The 17,500-nt window shown below is 44.8% G+C and overlaps 1 protein-coding gene across 3 annotated transcripts; it reads left to right on the top strand.

Moving 5' to 3' along the window:
* The first annotated feature begins 2,743 nt into the window (after positions 1–2,743).
* Positions 2,744–7,873, top strand: Gpr12 (G protein-coupled receptor 12). Of its 3 annotated transcripts, none has more exons than XM_031338749.1 (2): positions 2,744–3,254; positions 4,267–7,873. In XM_031338749.1, the coding sequence occupies exons 1-2, from the start codon at positions 3,007–3,009 to the stop codon at positions 4,880–4,882; spliced, it is 864 nt and encodes a 287-aa protein (XP_031194609.1). In that variant the 5' UTR covers positions 2,744–3,006; the 3' UTR covers positions 4,883–7,873. The 3 variants fall into 3 exon arrangements, with proteins under 3 accessions (XP_031194609.1, XP_031194608.1, XP_031194610.1); XM_031338748.1 differs by having other exon boundaries at positions 3,870–7,863; XM_031338750.1 differs by lacking the exon at positions 2,744–3,254 and adding an exon at positions 3,315–3,442.
* The last annotated feature ends 9,627 nt before the right edge of the window (positions 7,874–17,500 follow it).

Below are 17,500 nucleotides of genomic sequence, written 5' to 3'. Positions count from 1 at the left end.
AGTTATGAAAGGGAATGTAAACATAATTATGTTTCTAGTCCTAATTCTGTGTGGACTTTTTGTCTAGTGGTAGATAAGTGCATAAGACATTCACACATGTGAATGTGAAGCAGCACAGCCTCCATATTTGAATGCTAATTATAACTGTGTAGACGTTCTCTACGGTGTATGACTTTGGTGCCAATTATAACTGTGTAGACGTTTTCTACGGTGTATGACTTTGGGCTGGTTAATTTTGGTGTGTATGTGTGTGTGTGTGTGTGTTAATCTGGAAGGTTTTTTTTTTTTAATGATAAAGGTTTTTTTAGGTGGAGGAGCAAATTGGGGTGCAGCTGCAGCTGGCCACCAGGAGCCGCCGAGTTGTCTCATATGGCAGGAGGCTCAGGGGTTCAAGATCATCTTTGGTTTATCAGTTAAGGTTTCTATTGCTGTAACAAAATACCATGACCACAGCAACTTATAGAAGAAAGCATTTAATTAGGGTTATAGTTGCAGATGGTTAGACGCTCAGGCGTCTTAGACAGTCTCAGGTGTAGGTGCGTGCCCACTTAGCTCCTTCTTTCAACTCTTCTCAGGCTTCAGCACAAGGCCACACACGTCTCCGCACACCTCTGCCTTCACCCAGAACTGTGCACTCAGTTCTTTTTCCTTATTTCCCAAACATGCCACAAAGAGTGAACTCTAGGCTTGAGGAACAGCTCAGGGGCAGGGCATACTCACATCAGCGAAAGACTGGATTCAGATTCCATCCTTGGCTCTGGGGAAAACTTGGGCAAACTCTATGGCTGAGGAAATTAAGCCAGTATGGTCAAAGTGTCTGTTGTTGCTATTGGCTTGAAGGGTATCCGGCTTGTCCTGTGAATTTGCTTTTCCAGAACTGCACAGCCACTGGGAGGCTCCTAAAATTTAACCAGTTGGTTTGAGCTGTCTTTTGTTTAAACTGCCTTTGTGTAAATAAAACCATTGACTGTTTTGTTTTGTTTTTTTTTTTAGAAAAAAATCTATTTTATGTGTCTTAAGTGTTTGTCTGTATGTAGTGTGTGTACCCTGTGCATGTAATACTCAAGGAGGCCAGCAAAGGGAGTCATATTCCCTGGAACTGGAGCTACAGATGCTTGTGAGCCACCTTGTACATGCCTGGAACTGAACCCAGGTCTTCTGCAAGAGCAGCCAGTGCGTGTAACCACTGAGCTACCTCTTCAGTCCCACATTGCTCATTTTCCATTGCTCTGTTCTAAAAGTGCTTCCATTTATCACATAGAAATTAGAGGAGAAATGAGCATCCCTTCACAGCAGAACCTGCTACCTGGGATAATGTTGATTTTTGTCTTACTACTGGTCCAGGGTGTGCCTGTGCTAAGACTACGTCTTATTGGATTTGTTCACACAGTCCTTGATGCAAGTGATTTCTTCTTTCCATACTCATGACTATTTAAACTCCACAGAACCTCGCTTCTTCTTCTTCTTCTTCTTCTTCTTCTTCTTCTTCTTCTTCTTCTTCTTCTTCTTCTTCTTCTTCTTCTTCTTCTTCTCCTCCTCCTCCTCCTCCTCCTTCTTCTTCTTAGATTATTTATTTTATGGGTATGAGTACATTGGAGCCATACAGATGGCGGTGAGCTATCATGTGGGTGGATGCCAGGAACTGAACTCAGGTCCTCTGCCGCTTGCTCCGGCGTAATTCACTCTAGCTATCTTCAGACGCACCAGAAGAGCCCGTCAGATCTTATGGATGGTTGTGAGCCACCATGTGGTTGCTGGGATCTAAACTCAGGACCTTCAGAAGAGCAATCAGTGCTCTTACCCGCTGAGCCATCTCGCCAGCCCAGAACCTCACTTCTTAAAGTGTGACCAATAGGTCAGCAGCAGCAGCATCTGGGACTGATGCTGGGACCCCAAACCCAGAACTGCTGGTTTCTAAAGTTCTAAAGTTGCAAGTTTTACAAGTGTTGCTGCAGGGAATGCAGGACTCAGAAAGAGTCCTGGAGCCTTCTGGGGGACTGAGAGAAGACTCCTCAGGAAACAAGACATCTCCATGTGGCCCAAAGCAGACCATCTAAGGAGGGAGGACTCAGGTTGGGAGAAACAGATGGGCTACATCAAGGCAAGGTCGCGCCTGGGTAGTGTGTTGCCTTGGTGAGAAAGGGGGAAGGGGCAGGTAGCAGAAGTGTAGTAGAGAGAGGAGGAAGGCTGTAACCAGGGAGGTGAAGGGGAGGGTTTGGGTGCCAGGAGGGCAGCATGGTAAAGCCAGCCTCTGATGGATGGGCCCGCGGGGGTGGGGTGCGGTAGAACATGGGGTAAAAAGAGACCTAAGGCTGGGCGCCTGGTAGGCTGCTCAGGGGAGGCAGACGCACCTCATGACGACCCCATATGAAGGGTCCTTAGGATCCTTTGCCTTGAACAACATTTAGGTCACACAGAAATAGGACTTTTCTCCTCCCACTTTTAAGCTGGAGAGCGTGATTAAATATAAGATCTGATCCAGTTCCAGGATGAGAGACATAGTCTAGTCCTTTTCCAGCAGACAACCTTCAGGATCTTAACCCTAGACTCCGTGGATGAGGTCCAGGAAACAATAAATTAATACTGCTTGGGTACTTAAATGAATTGGGTTTGGGCCTGCAGGAAGCCTTTGCAAGAACGCCCTAAATGATTTCCACTTGCAAACAGCTCCTAGCGTGCTTAATAAGTGCAAACTGGGCGATCCAAGCAGTAGCAGCTCCTCTCCAGTTAAGCGAACGTCCCCAAGGGAACAATAATTTGCAGAACGGCCAACTGCAATCTAAGAGAGGGTGTCTCTTGCTACTGTAAGTCTCCTTCGCCAGCCCGAACCTGCTTACCCTGCATTCCTCCTGTTCATCCCGAAAACCCCGCCATTTACAATTCTTTTGGCCCTGAACTCCGCAGTTTAGGGGAAAGCGTGAAGAAGCTGAGTGGTAGGACGCCTCAGGGAAGCCACAGGATCAAAGTAGGTCGCCAGGCTCTCCTGCAGGTCGAGCGGGTCTCGGCATGACCGCTGCAGGCGGGCATCTACGGTGGCGGGCTCCCGCCCCTCACGCAGCTGCGACCTGCGGGGGCGCGCGCAGCCTCGTGGGGTTCCCGCGGATGCGCGCCCGGCGGGGAGCGCGCAGGGCGGAGAGCTGGGCGCGAGCGCCGCAGCTCACCTGCCGCGGGCGCCACCACGAACGTGCCACGCGGGTGGCCCGAGCTATTCGGCAACACCGAAGGAGCCCCCTCCTCCGCCTGGGCGTGCCAAGGTGACCCCCATGACCCCCTGCCCCGCAGGCTGCGCGTCCCCACTGCTAAGGGAGCGGCGCCAAATGCATGCATCTCTCTCTGTCTGTCTGGGCACCTCTATGGTACACACCTACCTTTTGTAGCCCTTGCACTCTGATCCGAGCACATGGGAGAGGCTGGGACCCCACCCCTTTGTTTGAGTCTGGAGGTGTGTTTGGGGGTGTGCACGCGCGTGGGGGTATGTTTGGGAAGGGTGGGAGTTTGAGATCCTTAAAATATTCCACCCTCCTGCAGACTTGTGGCTGCTGGGCGGTGCTCTCAGCTGCCCAGATGTCAAACAGTTGTTGGTTTTTCGGCATGGGAGATGCAATTAGCATCTCGGTTCCCAGCGTTTTGGCGAGTGTGCGAGTGTGTATGTGCCGCCTCGGGAGTCCTGATCCGTGTTTCCCTCAGTGACAAACAGCATTTCGGTTGCAGACTTTAGCTTTTGTTTCTAATTCCTGAAGCTCGTGGCATTTTGACACTGGTATCTGAGCCCAGGGTTGTCTGCCTGTCTCTGTGTTTTGCATGATCTTGGATTGGCACCCTACTGTACCCAAATATTAAAAAGCCTGTCTTTCCGTTGACGAGGACAGGGGTTAAAATGAACGAAGACCCGAAGGTCAATTTAAGCGGGCTGCCTCGGGACTGTGTAGATGCCGGTGCTCCGGAGAACATCTCAGCCGCTGTCCCCTCCCAGAGCTCTGTTGCAGAGTCAGAACCCGAGCTCGTTGTCAACCCCTGGGACATTGTCTTGTGCAGCTCAGGAACCCTCATCTGCTGTGAAAATGCCGTTGTGGTCCTTATCATCTTCCACAGCCCCAGCCTGCGAGCCCCCATGTTCCTGCTGATTGGCAGCCTGGCTCTTGCAGACCTGCTGGCTGGCCTGGGACTCATCATCAATTTTGTTTTTGCGTACCTGCTTCAGTCAGAAGCCACCAAGCTGGTCACCATCGGACTCATTGTCGCCTCTTTCTCTGCCTCTGTCTGCAGTTTGCTGGCCATCACTGTGGACCGCTACCTCTCGCTGTATTACGCCCTGACGTACCACTCCGAGAGGACCGTCACCTTTACCTATGTCATGCTAGTAATGCTCTGGGGAACCTCCATCTGCCTGGGGCTGCTGCCAGTCCTGGGCTGGAACTGCCTGAGGGACGAGTCCACCTGCAGCGTGGTGAGACCGCTCACTAAGAACAACGCTGCCATCCTCTCCATCTCCTTCCTCTTCATGTTCGCCCTGATGCTTCAGCTCTACATCCAGATTTGTAAGATTGTGATGAGGCACGCCCATCAGATAGCCCTGCAGCACCACTTCCTGGCTACATCGCACTATGTGACTACCCGGAAAGGGGTCTCCACCCTGGCTCTCATCCTGGGGACCTTTGCTGCCTGCTGGATGCCTTTCACCCTCTATTCCTTGATCGCTGATTACACCTACCCCTCCATCTATACCTACGCCACCCTCTTGCCCGCCACCTACAATTCCATCATCAACCCTGTCATTTACGCTTTCAGAAACCAAGAGATCCAGAAAGCCCTCTGCCTCATTTGCTGTGGGTGCATCCCTTCTACGCTGTCTCAGAGAGCACGGTCTCCCAGCGACGTGTAGCAGCCTTCTCTCCATAGGATGCTGCCTCTGCCCAGGGCGGCCAGTGATTTCCTCCCCTTAAATTCTTTGCACTGGATCTCACAAGTAGAAGCGATGACATCGTTCAGACTCGTGTTGACAGTGGAAATCATCTTACCAGTGTTTTTAAAAAACTCGACTTCTGGGCTCAGCATTCTGTTGTTTGGTTTAGGAGTTGGGATTTGTTTGTTTGTTTGTTTGTTTGTTTGGAGGGGGTAGTGGGACCTCATGTGGCCATGAAATTATACACAAGTCTCGGGATTTTTTAACCTAGACTTGAAAATAAATCAGAGTTTTAAAGGAAACTGGAGAAAGAAGGAATTACTTTTTCTGAACTTTTTTTTAAAATGAAGATAGATCTTCCATTCTGTATGTATGTAAAAGGATAGGAGCTTTTTTCATACGATCAAAATAGTTTATGCAATTATGTTTGAAAGGGCTTGTGTTTATTTCCACGCACTCAGTAATAAGTGACCAGTAACAAAGGCACAAACTCCTTTATTCTTTCTTCACCCGTAGCAGTAGTGACTGCTCCTAAGAGTCACTTTGCAGTTCCTCTGTGTTACAGCTTGGTGTGCATGGTTATCTGTGGTAGTTAGACCACTAATTGCAATATTGCTCTGTTAAACCCAGATTTAAAAGAGTCATTTTTCTTCAATACAGTTTTTGAAATATACTTTCTAAAGCGAATCATGAAAAAAATGTTTCCAATTACATATGAGATAGCACTAATTAGATTTGTCATTGTGATTTTTAAAGCTCTATTCTGGTGGTTTTCAGAAAACAAAAGAGAAAATATTAATAGTATCTATTGGAAGATTAGATTTATTTTTAATATATTCTGAGGGAATAAATGGGTGTGACACTATTAAGAAATATACAAACATCACTTTTCACATCTCTGTCTATGGATACATTGCTATTCTTGCTTAAGATGAATAGAATTAAGTATTATAAATGGAAATTTTTCTGGTTCATGCTGTTGGTAGCACAAAACGTATCTGAAGCAGGTGGGTCTCCTATCTTAACAACCAGGTCTCTGGCATGTCCAGCCAACATGACTGGTATGTACCAGCTGTGTCCTGTGTGCTCATCAGAAGAATGACCACGTGGCTGATGGTGAAAAGCTTAATTTCCTTTCACCAGAAGACATCCTCAGGGCAACAAGGACTCTGCTGCCTGCTTTCAGAAAGCAAAGGTTTAGCTGGGAAATTACTACAAGAAGCGACTTAAAACACTGTACAAGGTCATTTTGCCTGAGTCTCATTTTCTGTGAAAGCAGACATGTAAGATACAAACACTGTCCCTCTGTGTGCAATGGGGTCATGATTATGTCTATGCAGGAAATGGAAGAATTCCTGGATGGCACATTAAGACCAGTATTTCAGGGTCCTTGGTGTGGGGTGGGATCATTTATAATAGGTTCCCCTCAAAGGCTTGTCCCAATCAGTATGGCCATGGTGATTTTAAAGATTTATTTATTTTACATATAAGAGTACATTGTAGCTGTACATATGGTTGTGAGCCACCCTATGGTTGCTGGGATTTGAACTCAGGACCTTCAGAAGAGCAGTCAGTGCTCTTAACTGCTGAGCCATCTCACTAGCCCCCGGCCATGGTGATTTTAGGACCAGTCTTCAAAGCCTCCATGCCAAACCCATTCCTCCGAAGTTACTTCTTAAGTGGCTCAAGTGAGTCTGTATCTCCTCTCTGAGGGTATTCATGGCTGCATGAGAGGAAGGGAAATATTGAAGAAGTGGGAAAGGATTTTCCCACTTCTTCCTGTCCGATCAAGCCCAACCTAGCCGACAGCTTTAAAACATTTATTTTGAATATCAGATGGGCTTGGTAGAATAGGTTGAGTCTTTTTATTTATTTATTTAAATATCTTATTTGTGTATTAATTTTGCTTACACATATGTGCACATGTGTGCAGGTGCTGTGAGAGGCCACAGGTATCCAACTGGCCTGGAGCTACAGCTGGTTCTGAGCTGCCATGTGGATGCTGGAACTAGAACCTGGGTTTCTGCGACAGCAGTCAGTGCTCTTAACCACCGAGCCACTCTCCAGACCCAGTATCTCTTCAGCCCCAGGAATTTACTTTAGACGAAAGCAGGGAAATCTCATACTGGGCCCTTTAAACAACAGATGATGGTTTATGGGAATGAGAGCTCTCGTTTGCACGTCTCTGGTAGGAATACAGGAGAACAGTCAGGTTTGCCTGGCCCACATGTGTGCTCAACTTCGTACTTGATGTTTTACCAGCTTTTTAAATGTAACTGTGAAAACACACGTTTGCTGCAAGAAAGATGGAGCTGCAGAGAGAGGCAAAGAAGCAGGCTAAGGCCTCAGAGCTGTGGGGCGGGGCTCGAACTGAAGGCAGGCTTTCCACGGCTCCTTCCCTGCCCCTCCACAACGTCATCTTTGATCCCTCACTCCAAAGAAAGCTGCCTTTGAACAGGTCACTGCCACATAATCTGGGTTCTAGAATTAAGAAAAAGGTTCCCATTTAAAATCACATGCGGACCAACAACCAATGTGGGTAAATGTTTGTGTACATGGGGCGCTGGGCAAAATGGTCTTATAAATACGTATTCGGTCGTTACTTAAACTTTTTCTTATATAAATTTGTTTGTATATAAGTGTGTGTGTGTCTATGTGTGTGTGTGTGTGTGCACATGTACCGTGGTACAAGTATGGAAGCCAGAGGGCAGTCTGAGCGTCTGTTCTCAGTTTTCTCCTTCTGTAGGTAGGTTCTGGGTATCAAACTCAGGTGGTTAGGCTTCGTGGCAAGCGCCTTTCGTCTGCTGAGTTATCTTGCTGGTTGAGCAGTTCCTTTTGACCCATGTTCTTTAAAAAATACCTGATTTTTATTTGAAAGGTTTTCTTCAGCTCTCCCTGTTTAAATTTTGAAGAGTTTTTGGTTATTTTCTACAAGGTTTCTTGTCTTTAATAAAGATAACCACTAAGAAATTGGTACCTATTTCAATAGAAGTACATGTGTATAAGAACATGAATGTGTGTGTTTAAATGTGTTTGTATCATGGAAAATTGTCATTCCAGGACACTCTAGGACAGCAGAGAGTCTTTTATTCCATATAATTACAACTCCTACTTACCAAGGAACTTATAATCTTTTCAGTAGAAATAGTTGTATTTGTTAGACAATTTGACGATTTTACCAGACTCCTTAATCCAGACTATTTCTTTACCCAGGTGGTACCTACTTGAATTCTGTCTCATTTTAGTTTTTGACTTCCTTTGTTTCAGTCAAGTCTGCTTGGTTTATCCCTCTGTTTTCCCCTTTCCTTTGCTGAGGTTTAAATCCAGAGCCTTGCCCCTGCTGGGAAAGTGCTCTGTCACTGAGCTACATGCCACTGCTCCACACAAGTTGTAGATGGAGGAGAGGCCCTTCTCCCTTCATGCTAGCTGAGATGGGGGCCAGGGCCCTCCTTACTTAAGACACTTAAATCAAAGAGCCAAGTTGGGGAGCAGAAACAGCAGAAACAGATTTTCCCAGGATTCAAAGCAGGATAGAAACATGATGCTAATTAGGAAAGAAGATGGGGGTCAGAAATATTTCAGACTCAAAAATGTAGAACAGAGATTCCTTAGAGTAAAAAGAAGAATTACTCATCCGTTACTAAAATATTAGTTGCCTTTAATGTCACCATCTCCACATGTATCACTTGAAGGTGGGTAGTGCACCATTTCACACTGGAAACACCATCATTTCATATATTGTGAGTTAAATTAGCAGATATATCTGCCTTCTAGAAAACGATGAATAAAGATAAGGGTGTCTAGAATGTTTCATATTTAAGAGGCGTATGAATCCCCAGAGAATCTTGTTAAAAGTCCAGATTCTGGACCCTGGACCCTGGACTGTGGCTGAGCTTGTCACTAACTGGCACTGATTCTGTTGCTGAGAGTCCGTAAGTGACACTTTAGAGTCTCACAAAGAAAAGTGTCAAATTGGGCTGGTGAGATGGCTCAGCGGGTAAGAGTACCGACTGCTCTTCAGAAGGTCATGAGTTCAAGTCCCAGCAACCACATGGTGGCTCACAACCACCCGTAATGAGTTCTGATGCCCTCTTCTGGTGCGTCTGAAGACAGCTACAGTGTACTTACATATAATAAATAAATCTTAAAAAAAAAGAAAAAGCGTCAAATTTTCAATGTTTGCAAAATGTAAATAGAATATATAAAATCACACAATAAATACACATTTATGTGTATATTCTCATGAGAGTTAGTGAATAAACAGAATGTGTCCAAAGGACATGAACCTCAAACCTTTCCTAGAGTTTCCTAATAGGTAGCCGTGGATACCGGGGACCGCATGGGTGCCGTGTCAGCCCCTCGCTGTTTATGATCATGATCTGAAGGCGGTAATTTTTAGAAACTCCACCATGTGTGTATGCTTGTGTGTGAGTGCGTGTGTGTGTGTGTGTGTGTATATGTGTGTGTCAGCGGGCGCTGCACATATGAATTTATCGTGGGGTAATTAATATGAAAACCTTTGCTCACTGGGCTAGCACTCCAGCTGAATTCACCACAAAGCAACCTCTCTTGATAGGGACATCAGAGACATTTTAAGCTACCTCGCTTGCATTTGACATTTACTTGTAACCTTTTCTTTTGCATCATTACAAATTCTATTAACCTCACCCGAAACACTTGATCTGCTATGCTTCCTTTCTGTCCGAGGCTAGAGTTTTACATTTTATTTTCTCAGACAGAAGTGGGTTAATGCAAATAGGTGAGGTGAGTGCCAGCACACAACTGAATTATCTCTGTACACAACAGTTTGTTTTATTTTATTTTTTAAAGGTTTATTTATTTATTTTATGCATATGAGTACATACTGTAGCTATTCAGATAGTTGTGAGCCTTCATCTAGTTGTTGGGAATTGACTTTTAGGACCTCTGCTTGCTCTGGCCGAAAGATTTATTTATACAAGCACACTGTAGCTGTCTTCAGACACACCAGAAGAGGGCGTCAGATCTCATTACGGGTGGTTGTGAGCCACCATGTGATTGCTGGGATCTGAACTTGGAACCTTTGGAAGAGCTCTTACCCACTGAACTGTCTCACCAGCCCGACAACAATTTTTTTTTAAAATTTATTTATTTAATGTATGTGAGTACACTGTAGCTGTCTTCAGACACACCAGAAGAGAGCATTGGATCCCATTACAGATGGTTGTGAGCCACCATGCGGTGCTGGGAATTGAACTCAGGACCTCTGGAAGAGCTGTCGGTGCTCTTACCTGCTGAGTCATCTCTCCAGCCCCCGCCCCACAACAGTTTTTAAAATGATCTTGTGTGTGTGTGTGTGTGTGTGTGTGTGTGTGTGTGTGGTTTTGTTTTGTTTTTGAGACAGCATCTTGCTATGTAGTCCAGTCTAGAATCTGATTTTTTTTCCCCCTAGATTTCAAGTCCTGTATGAAAGTGCAGGCCTGGCAATCTGAGGAAGGAGGGTCGTGAACCTAAAGCTATTCTGGGCTACATAGCAAGAAGCTTCATGGAGTCCAGAGTCATCGTGGGCTACATGGCGAGAAACTTTTCTCTCCCTGAATTGGATCTAGAGTTGGGCACCAACAAATAGACTTTTTGCTTGAAAATAAGTTTAGAGGAGAAATGAAAATATTCACTTGGGCACAGATTATCTTGGTATTGGCTCTTTGGACAGATCATTTTGAGTAGAACATTTTAAACACACGCATACACATACCACCATCACCACCACCACTAAAAACCCTTATGGAATTTTCAGTAAAGTTGGGAGTTGCATTTTTTAACCAAACAACATATTTTGAGTCTAGGGGGAGTCCTACTTGGGTGGCTGAAAATGTATATTTTTTCCACAGGGAGGGGCAGTAACCAGTTTTCTGTACACATCAGGAGGTTATTGGGGTGAACATGTGCGTGTGTGTGTGTGTGTGTGTGTGTGTGTGTGAGAGAGAGAGAGAGAGAGAGAGAGAGAGAGAGAGAGAGAGAGATGTTCCTGATCCAACTGTAGCCTCCTTCTAAGGACCATTTGAACCACAGTAAACTTATTCTTGGATTCTACAGTCTACTACTTGGAAAGGAACCAATAAAGTTGAATTTTTCTAAATCAAACATGAATCTGGGTCAAAGTATTTTTGTAAACTGAGACTGTGAACTCGCCTTCAATATATAGTTGAAAACCAAGGTCTGGTTTTTCCTCATTGCATTAGAATTCTTGTTTTGTCTGGATCTAGCCTCTGGAGGTATAGAGACACTTCCTAATCCCAGGAGTTACAGTCACAATTTTAGCTTGAAAAGATGTGTTGAGGTTAGCTGGGAAAATAGCTCAGTGGTTAAGGTCATATTCTGCTCTTCCAGAGGACCTGACTTCTTTCCCAGAACCTATGTCCGTTGGCTCACTAGCACCTGAAACTCCAGCCCCAGGGGATTGGGTGCCCTCTTCAGGCCTCTGTGGGCACTGCGCTCATGTGTACATACCCACACAGACCTCACAATACATATAATTAAAAACCTTTGAAAAAATAGTTGTTGAGTATTATTGCTTTCTCTTTCAAGTGAAATCACCCCCATATTACCTAAATCATTTACTTTTTTTATTTAATTGTATGAATTTCTGGTTATTTTTGCAATTCTTTGTTTCTTATTATTTATTCTTCCTTTGAACATTTCCTGGCATCATGTTATTAAAATGGGAGCCATCACTCAGTAACAGAATACTTCATGGCTAGAGAGAATCGTGAGCTACTGAATAGTGGCTCTTTGAGGATGGCCGATCACCACCACCACCACCACCGCCACCACCACCACCATTTCATGGGGACATACTCCAGTGATACTACACACTGACCCCAGATTTACTGCTTAAACTCAGAGATTGGGGCCCTATGATCCACGGTTAGCACCCCACGTGTTTCTGATGTGCACTAGTTTAAGGGCTGAATCTCAGTATCATGTGAGGTTGCTGGTGACATTAACGTCTCTGTACCATAGGGATACCCTCTGGAGTTATTCCTCCACATTGGTGCCAAGCAGCCCTTGGAGATGAATGTGGTATCAGCTTGTAGATTCTGCTCACACTGGTTACTGTTGGCAGGGTGTTGCTAATTCATCAACCTCAACTGAACTCCAGCTTCCTTGAGCTCTGAGCCACTGTCACCCAATGTCTGATGTCCCTCAGATAGAATGCAACTCGGCAATGAGAGACATTGGCACTGCAGAGACTAATCTTTTTCCATTCCCACTGTCTGTGAGTGGCTGGGCATTCTAGTTGGACTTCATCCATTCATCTTCTGTCCGTCTACACTTGCCTTCTCTAGTCCTGAGATGGTGTACACTTGAATTCACACACGCGCACGGGTGTGGACACATAGCTTCATGGTGGTTGGGGGCGGGGGTGCACCTTGACAAGCCTGGGTCAGGAGAATGCCTGAGTCCCGGAAGATCTAGATCTGTGTCATCTTGCCAACCTTCACGACAGCCTCATGGCCCTGTGACTTATAGTCCAGAAAGAGCACTAAGCAGTAGCAGTGAGCAGACCTGAGGCAAAGCTTTTCTAGGTTGTACAGCCAGCTGGCATGTACCCGTGCCGCTCAGCTTTGAAGCCTGGTGTTTTCAGTAAGCCTCTTCATCCTTCAGATCCTGACACTGTTTCGGATAGTTTCCTCTAAGAAAAGCTTGATGCCAAGAGACCATGTTCCAAGTGTTCAAAATGGCTATTATTGAAGCTGCTCTTGTTTTGTGAGTTTTGGGTCTCAGCCGCAGAGGCGGTGGCTGGGCTTCCCCCTTGCTCTCCTAATGTGAGCAGCTAAGATGTGCATTCTAAGATGTGAAGTCATCCCAGATATGGGCTTGGAGCCCAGGACTTAAACCCACTGCTGTTGTCTTGCCTCCTGCTCAGCTGGCATTTTCCTCTCTGAGCTTGCAAGTTCCGATTTGCTAAACTGAGCATGCTCCATGAACTCATCTCAATATTAGGGAAGACAGGGCACGACACATGTTTAATATGCACAGTACAGACAGGTGATAGGTCAGGTGGGTCCAGTATATACCCCCTTTTCTTTATCAGTCCTAGTCCTGTTCTAAGTCCAGAAGCATCTGAGTTACATATTTCAGCTTGGATGCTGCTTTCCACGGTTAATGTGCAATGATGTGCATTGGAACTGTCCTCATTACTCCCTCTCCAAGGCTTGTCAATTACTAATATTGCTCCCATTCACCCTTGAGTGAGATGCCCAGATCTCAGGTAATCACTTCAGCAACTCCAGGAGGTATGTATTGATATGCTTTCCCATCACAGACAAGGACCAAAGATGGATGTAGAAGGATGAGGGTTCTCTCCAAAGACAGTCCCAGCTCAGGGACAGCGGTATGGGGCAGGACCAATGGCTACAGATGAAGTATGTCTATGTGTGTGCACATGTGTATGTATATGTATGTGTATGTATGTGTGTCTCTGTGTGAGCAGTGTGTCTGTGTATATGTATGTATGTAAGTGTGTCTGGGTATATGCATATGTATGTCTGCACGTGTATACATGTATATCTGTGTAAATGTGTATTTGTGTATGCATGCATGTTTCTGTATATATGTGCATATGTGTATATGGGTGTGTCTGCATATGAATGTGTGCATGTATGTCTGCATATATGTATATATGTATATCTCTGTGTGTATGCATGTGTGTCTGGGTATATGTATATGTGTATATAAGTATGCCTGTGCATATGCATTTGTACATGTATGTCTGCATATGTGTATATATGTATGTCTGTGTAAATGTGTCTCTGTGTGTGCATGCATGTTTCTGTGTATGTGTATATATGTGCATATGTGTATATGGGTGTGTCTACATATGCACATGTACATGAATGTCTTCATATATGTACGTATGTATGTCGATGTATGCATGCATGTGTGCACATATGTGTGCACTCTCACTTAGGTTTGGTAATGAAAAACTATTGTGGATGTGTAAAATAGAGATTGCTTTTTTTTTTGCAAGAAAAAAATGAAATATAGTTAGAAGAGTAGTATCAGATTCCAGAATCTAGGCAGCACATACTCAATTTTTCCAAACTTGCATTTTTATATTCTACTTTTCAAAATAGACCATTTAATAATTAGTGATTTTTTTTATGACAATGCTCATGGATATTTTGGATCTATAACTTTAGCTAGGAAATGTTTCGTTTAGAGTGATCAAAGCCAGATGACTCATTTTGAGTCATCTGTCAAAAGTTTGACCCGGGGCTGGAGAGATGGCTCAGCAGTTAACAGCACTGGCTTCTCTTCCAGAGGACCTGGGTTCAGCAGTACCCACACGACAGCTCACAACTGTCTGTAACTCCAGTTCCAGGGGATCTTGTCCCCTTGTACAGACATACATGCAGGCAAAACACTAATGCACATAAATAGATTGTTAAAAGGAAAGAAAAGCTTGAACAGCTTTAGTTTCTGCTTATTGATCACCTAGGAAATGGAAGGACTTCCTGATGAAACTTGCCCACGGACATCTTATCTACGGTAGCCACTGAGCATCTGAAGACTGGTCAGAGCAGTTGAGGAACATCACCTTTATTTGTACGTCATTTTAGCCCACTCACATTTAAAAGCCACACCAGGTTGCAAGCTGCTGCACTGGGAAGAACATATCTAGGTATAAACAAAATATTTCATGGAGACATCCCTAAGAGATTTTTTTAAAAATTGTTTTATGTATGTGAGTGGTTTATCTGTACTGTATCTGTGTACCATGTGCATGCAGTGCCCACAAAGGCCAGAAGGAGACGTCATATCCTCTGGAACTGAAATTTCAGATGGTTTGGAGTACTGGGACAGTCTCTTCCTTGAGAAGAGCTGCCCGTGTTGTTATCATCTGAACCATCTTCCCAGCCCCAAGAGATTAGTTTCACAGTAAACCCAGCAATATTATTTTTGGAAGCATGGTTTCTGCCTCTTGGTCTCCCTTATCACTCTCCCAGCTTGAAGTTAGATACTCTGTCTGTTTTAAGAAAAATTTAACATACAGAGATGTCAAATCAATGCAATAGACAAGTCCGGAGCAACTGTCACTTTGGATCACAATTGTAACTCTGGAAGTTTCACCATGGCTCTTTAAAAATAATAGCTTTTCCCTTCCATTCTTCCTTTAAGTTGAATTAATTTGTAGAAAGTAAAATGAGCTGGAGACATTCCTGGTGACAATTCTGGGCTGAGGGCCAGGGCCACTTGTTCCTGCTTCAGGTCAGGCATCCATCTTTGTGCCCATAAGCTGTTCCCGGAGCTGCTTATTCTGATATGTGGGATGCAGAATTGGACTGGGCTCAAGCTGGCTCCCTGGGGACACTCCAGGGTTCCTTATCCCCTGTCAGTCAACCTCCGAGATAACTTTATTCCCGAGTTTAAGATCTTCATTATGGCTCTTTAAATTCAAGCAGGCTTCTGGCAACGTTTACTGCAAACATGCCCTTTATGTGTTGGTGGAGACTCTAAGTGGATTCAACCCCTTATCACCTGTGCCAGGTGTCACAGTCAGCTTTTCATTTACTAACTGATTCTGGGAAAGAGTAGTGGCCAAGGACTCGTGAGGGTCAGATGACAGGGAGCCTGTAGGACAGGGGAGGAGGAATGTGTGGGAGGCTAGAATTGGAGGCAGTGCTGTTAGCCCAGAACCATTTATATACTGGGATTGGTGGCTAAGGTGGCTCCAGACCAGGAGGGCCTAAGAAAAAGTGGAAGAGTTTGGGACAAGGGCTCTCTTATTATATGCAAGACATAGGTTCAGCCCCCGGTAACAAGGGAAAAGCAAAAAGCCAGACCTCTGGTTTAACAGTAGAGAGAAAACATCATTAAAACTGGAAGGTGGCATACACCTTTAACTCCAGCACTGAGGAGGCAGAGACAGGCGGATCTCTTTGAGTTCAAGGCCAGCCTGGTCTATAGAGTGAGTTCCAAGACAGCTTGGGCTACACAGAGAAACCTTTTGGCAAAAAAAACCCAAAAATGAAAACAATAAAAAAAAATAATAAAGAGGAAGGCTTAAGAAGGCAATGTACATTTTTGTTATATTGTTGCAAGAACCTGATTAGAATGTTTTTTTTTTGTTTGTTTTAAAGATTTATTTTTGACTTATATTAGTACACTGTTGCTTCAGACACACCAGAAGAGGGCATCGGATCCCATTACAGATGGTTGTGAGCCACCGTGTGGTTGCTAGGAATTGAACTCAGGACCTTTGGAAGAGCAGTTAGTGCTCTTAACCACTGAGCCATCTCTCTAGCCCTGGAATAGTTTTGTATAAGCAATTGCAATTATTTGAATTTATTAATTGATATGTAGTACCTTGCATATTATTACATTTGTGTGTGTGTGTGTGTGTGTGTGTGTGTGTGTGTGTGTGTATACATGCACACCCATCACAGCACACCAGGTCAGGAGCTGGCTGTCTCCTTTCATCCCCTGCACTCTGCAGATAACAGGTCATCAGCTTTCCAGAACATGCCTTACCCCACTCGCCAGCCCAAACACTTCCATTTTACGTGATACTTTTTAGTTTAAATTATTTAGTTTCCTTTTTTCTTTCCTTTCTGGGGACCTAAACTAAGAGGATTTTGAGCCAAGCTAGATAGGCTCTCTAGTACCAAGCAGCATCCCCAGCCCCAGAAATCAATTTACATGAATGGAAACATGTGCAAAGATTTATGTGATGTGTGCTGCATGTGAAGCAGCAAATGAATAATACTTTCACGTACTCCAGAAAATGAATTCTGATTTTCCCCTCTGAGAATTTATCTCAATTTAAGAATATTTCCACTTTCCACCAAAAACTTATTCTTTCTACAAGAAATGTAGGGATTTGGGGATGGAGCAGAGACTGAGGGAATGGCCAACCAATAATGAGCCCAACTGGAGACCCATCCTATTGACAAGCTCTAATCCCTGACACTTAATGATACTCTGTTATGCTTGCAGGCAGGAGTCTAGCATGGTTGTCCTCTGAGAGGCTTCACCAACCAACTGACTCACACAGATGTAGACACCCACAGCCAAACAGTGGATGGAGCTTGGGGACTCTAACAATCGAACAGGAGGAAAGATTGCAGCCCCTAAGCAGATAGAACTTCACAGGAAGACCAACAGAGTCAACTAACCTGGACCCTTGGGGCTCTCAGAGTCTGAATCACCAACCAAAGAACATACACAGGCTGGACCTAGCCCTCTCTGCTCATATGTAGCTGATGTGCAGCTTGGTCTTCATTTGGATCCCGAACAAATGGAACTGGAGCTATCTGAAAAGCTGCTGCCTGTATGAGCGATATGGTCTTCTATCTGGGCTGCCTTGTCTGTCCTCGGTGGGAGAGGAAGTGCCTGTCCTCTTAGAGACTTGAAGTGCCAGGGTGGAGGGATATCCAGGGCCCCCCACCTACCCCTTCAGAGAAGAAGAGGAAGGGGAAAGGATTGTGGGATGGGCTGACCAGGAAAGGGGCAGTGAGCAGGATGTAAAGTGAATAATTTTTTTAAAAAAATCTCAGGCCAGTGAGATGCCTCAGGGGTAAGGGTATTTGTTGCCAAACCTGACAGGCAGTC

This window comes from Mastomys coucha, unplaced genomic scaffold (assembly GCF_008632895.1).
Source record: "Mastomys coucha isolate ucsf_1 unplaced genomic scaffold, UCSF_Mcou_1 pScaffold22, whole genome shotgun sequence".
NCBI classification, from domain to species: Eukaryota; Metazoa; Chordata; class Mammalia; order Rodentia; family Muridae; genus Mastomys; species Mastomys coucha.
The sequence above is the reverse complement of the archived record's forward strand: the minus strand, read 5'-3'. Positions and strand labels throughout refer to the sequence as shown.

What these genes read in the sequence shown, in the direction of transcription:
- Gpr12 (XM_031338748.1), top strand. Translation starts at nt 3,878, where the DNA reads ATGAACGAAGACCCGAAGGTCAATTTAAGCGGGCTGCCTCGGGACTGT.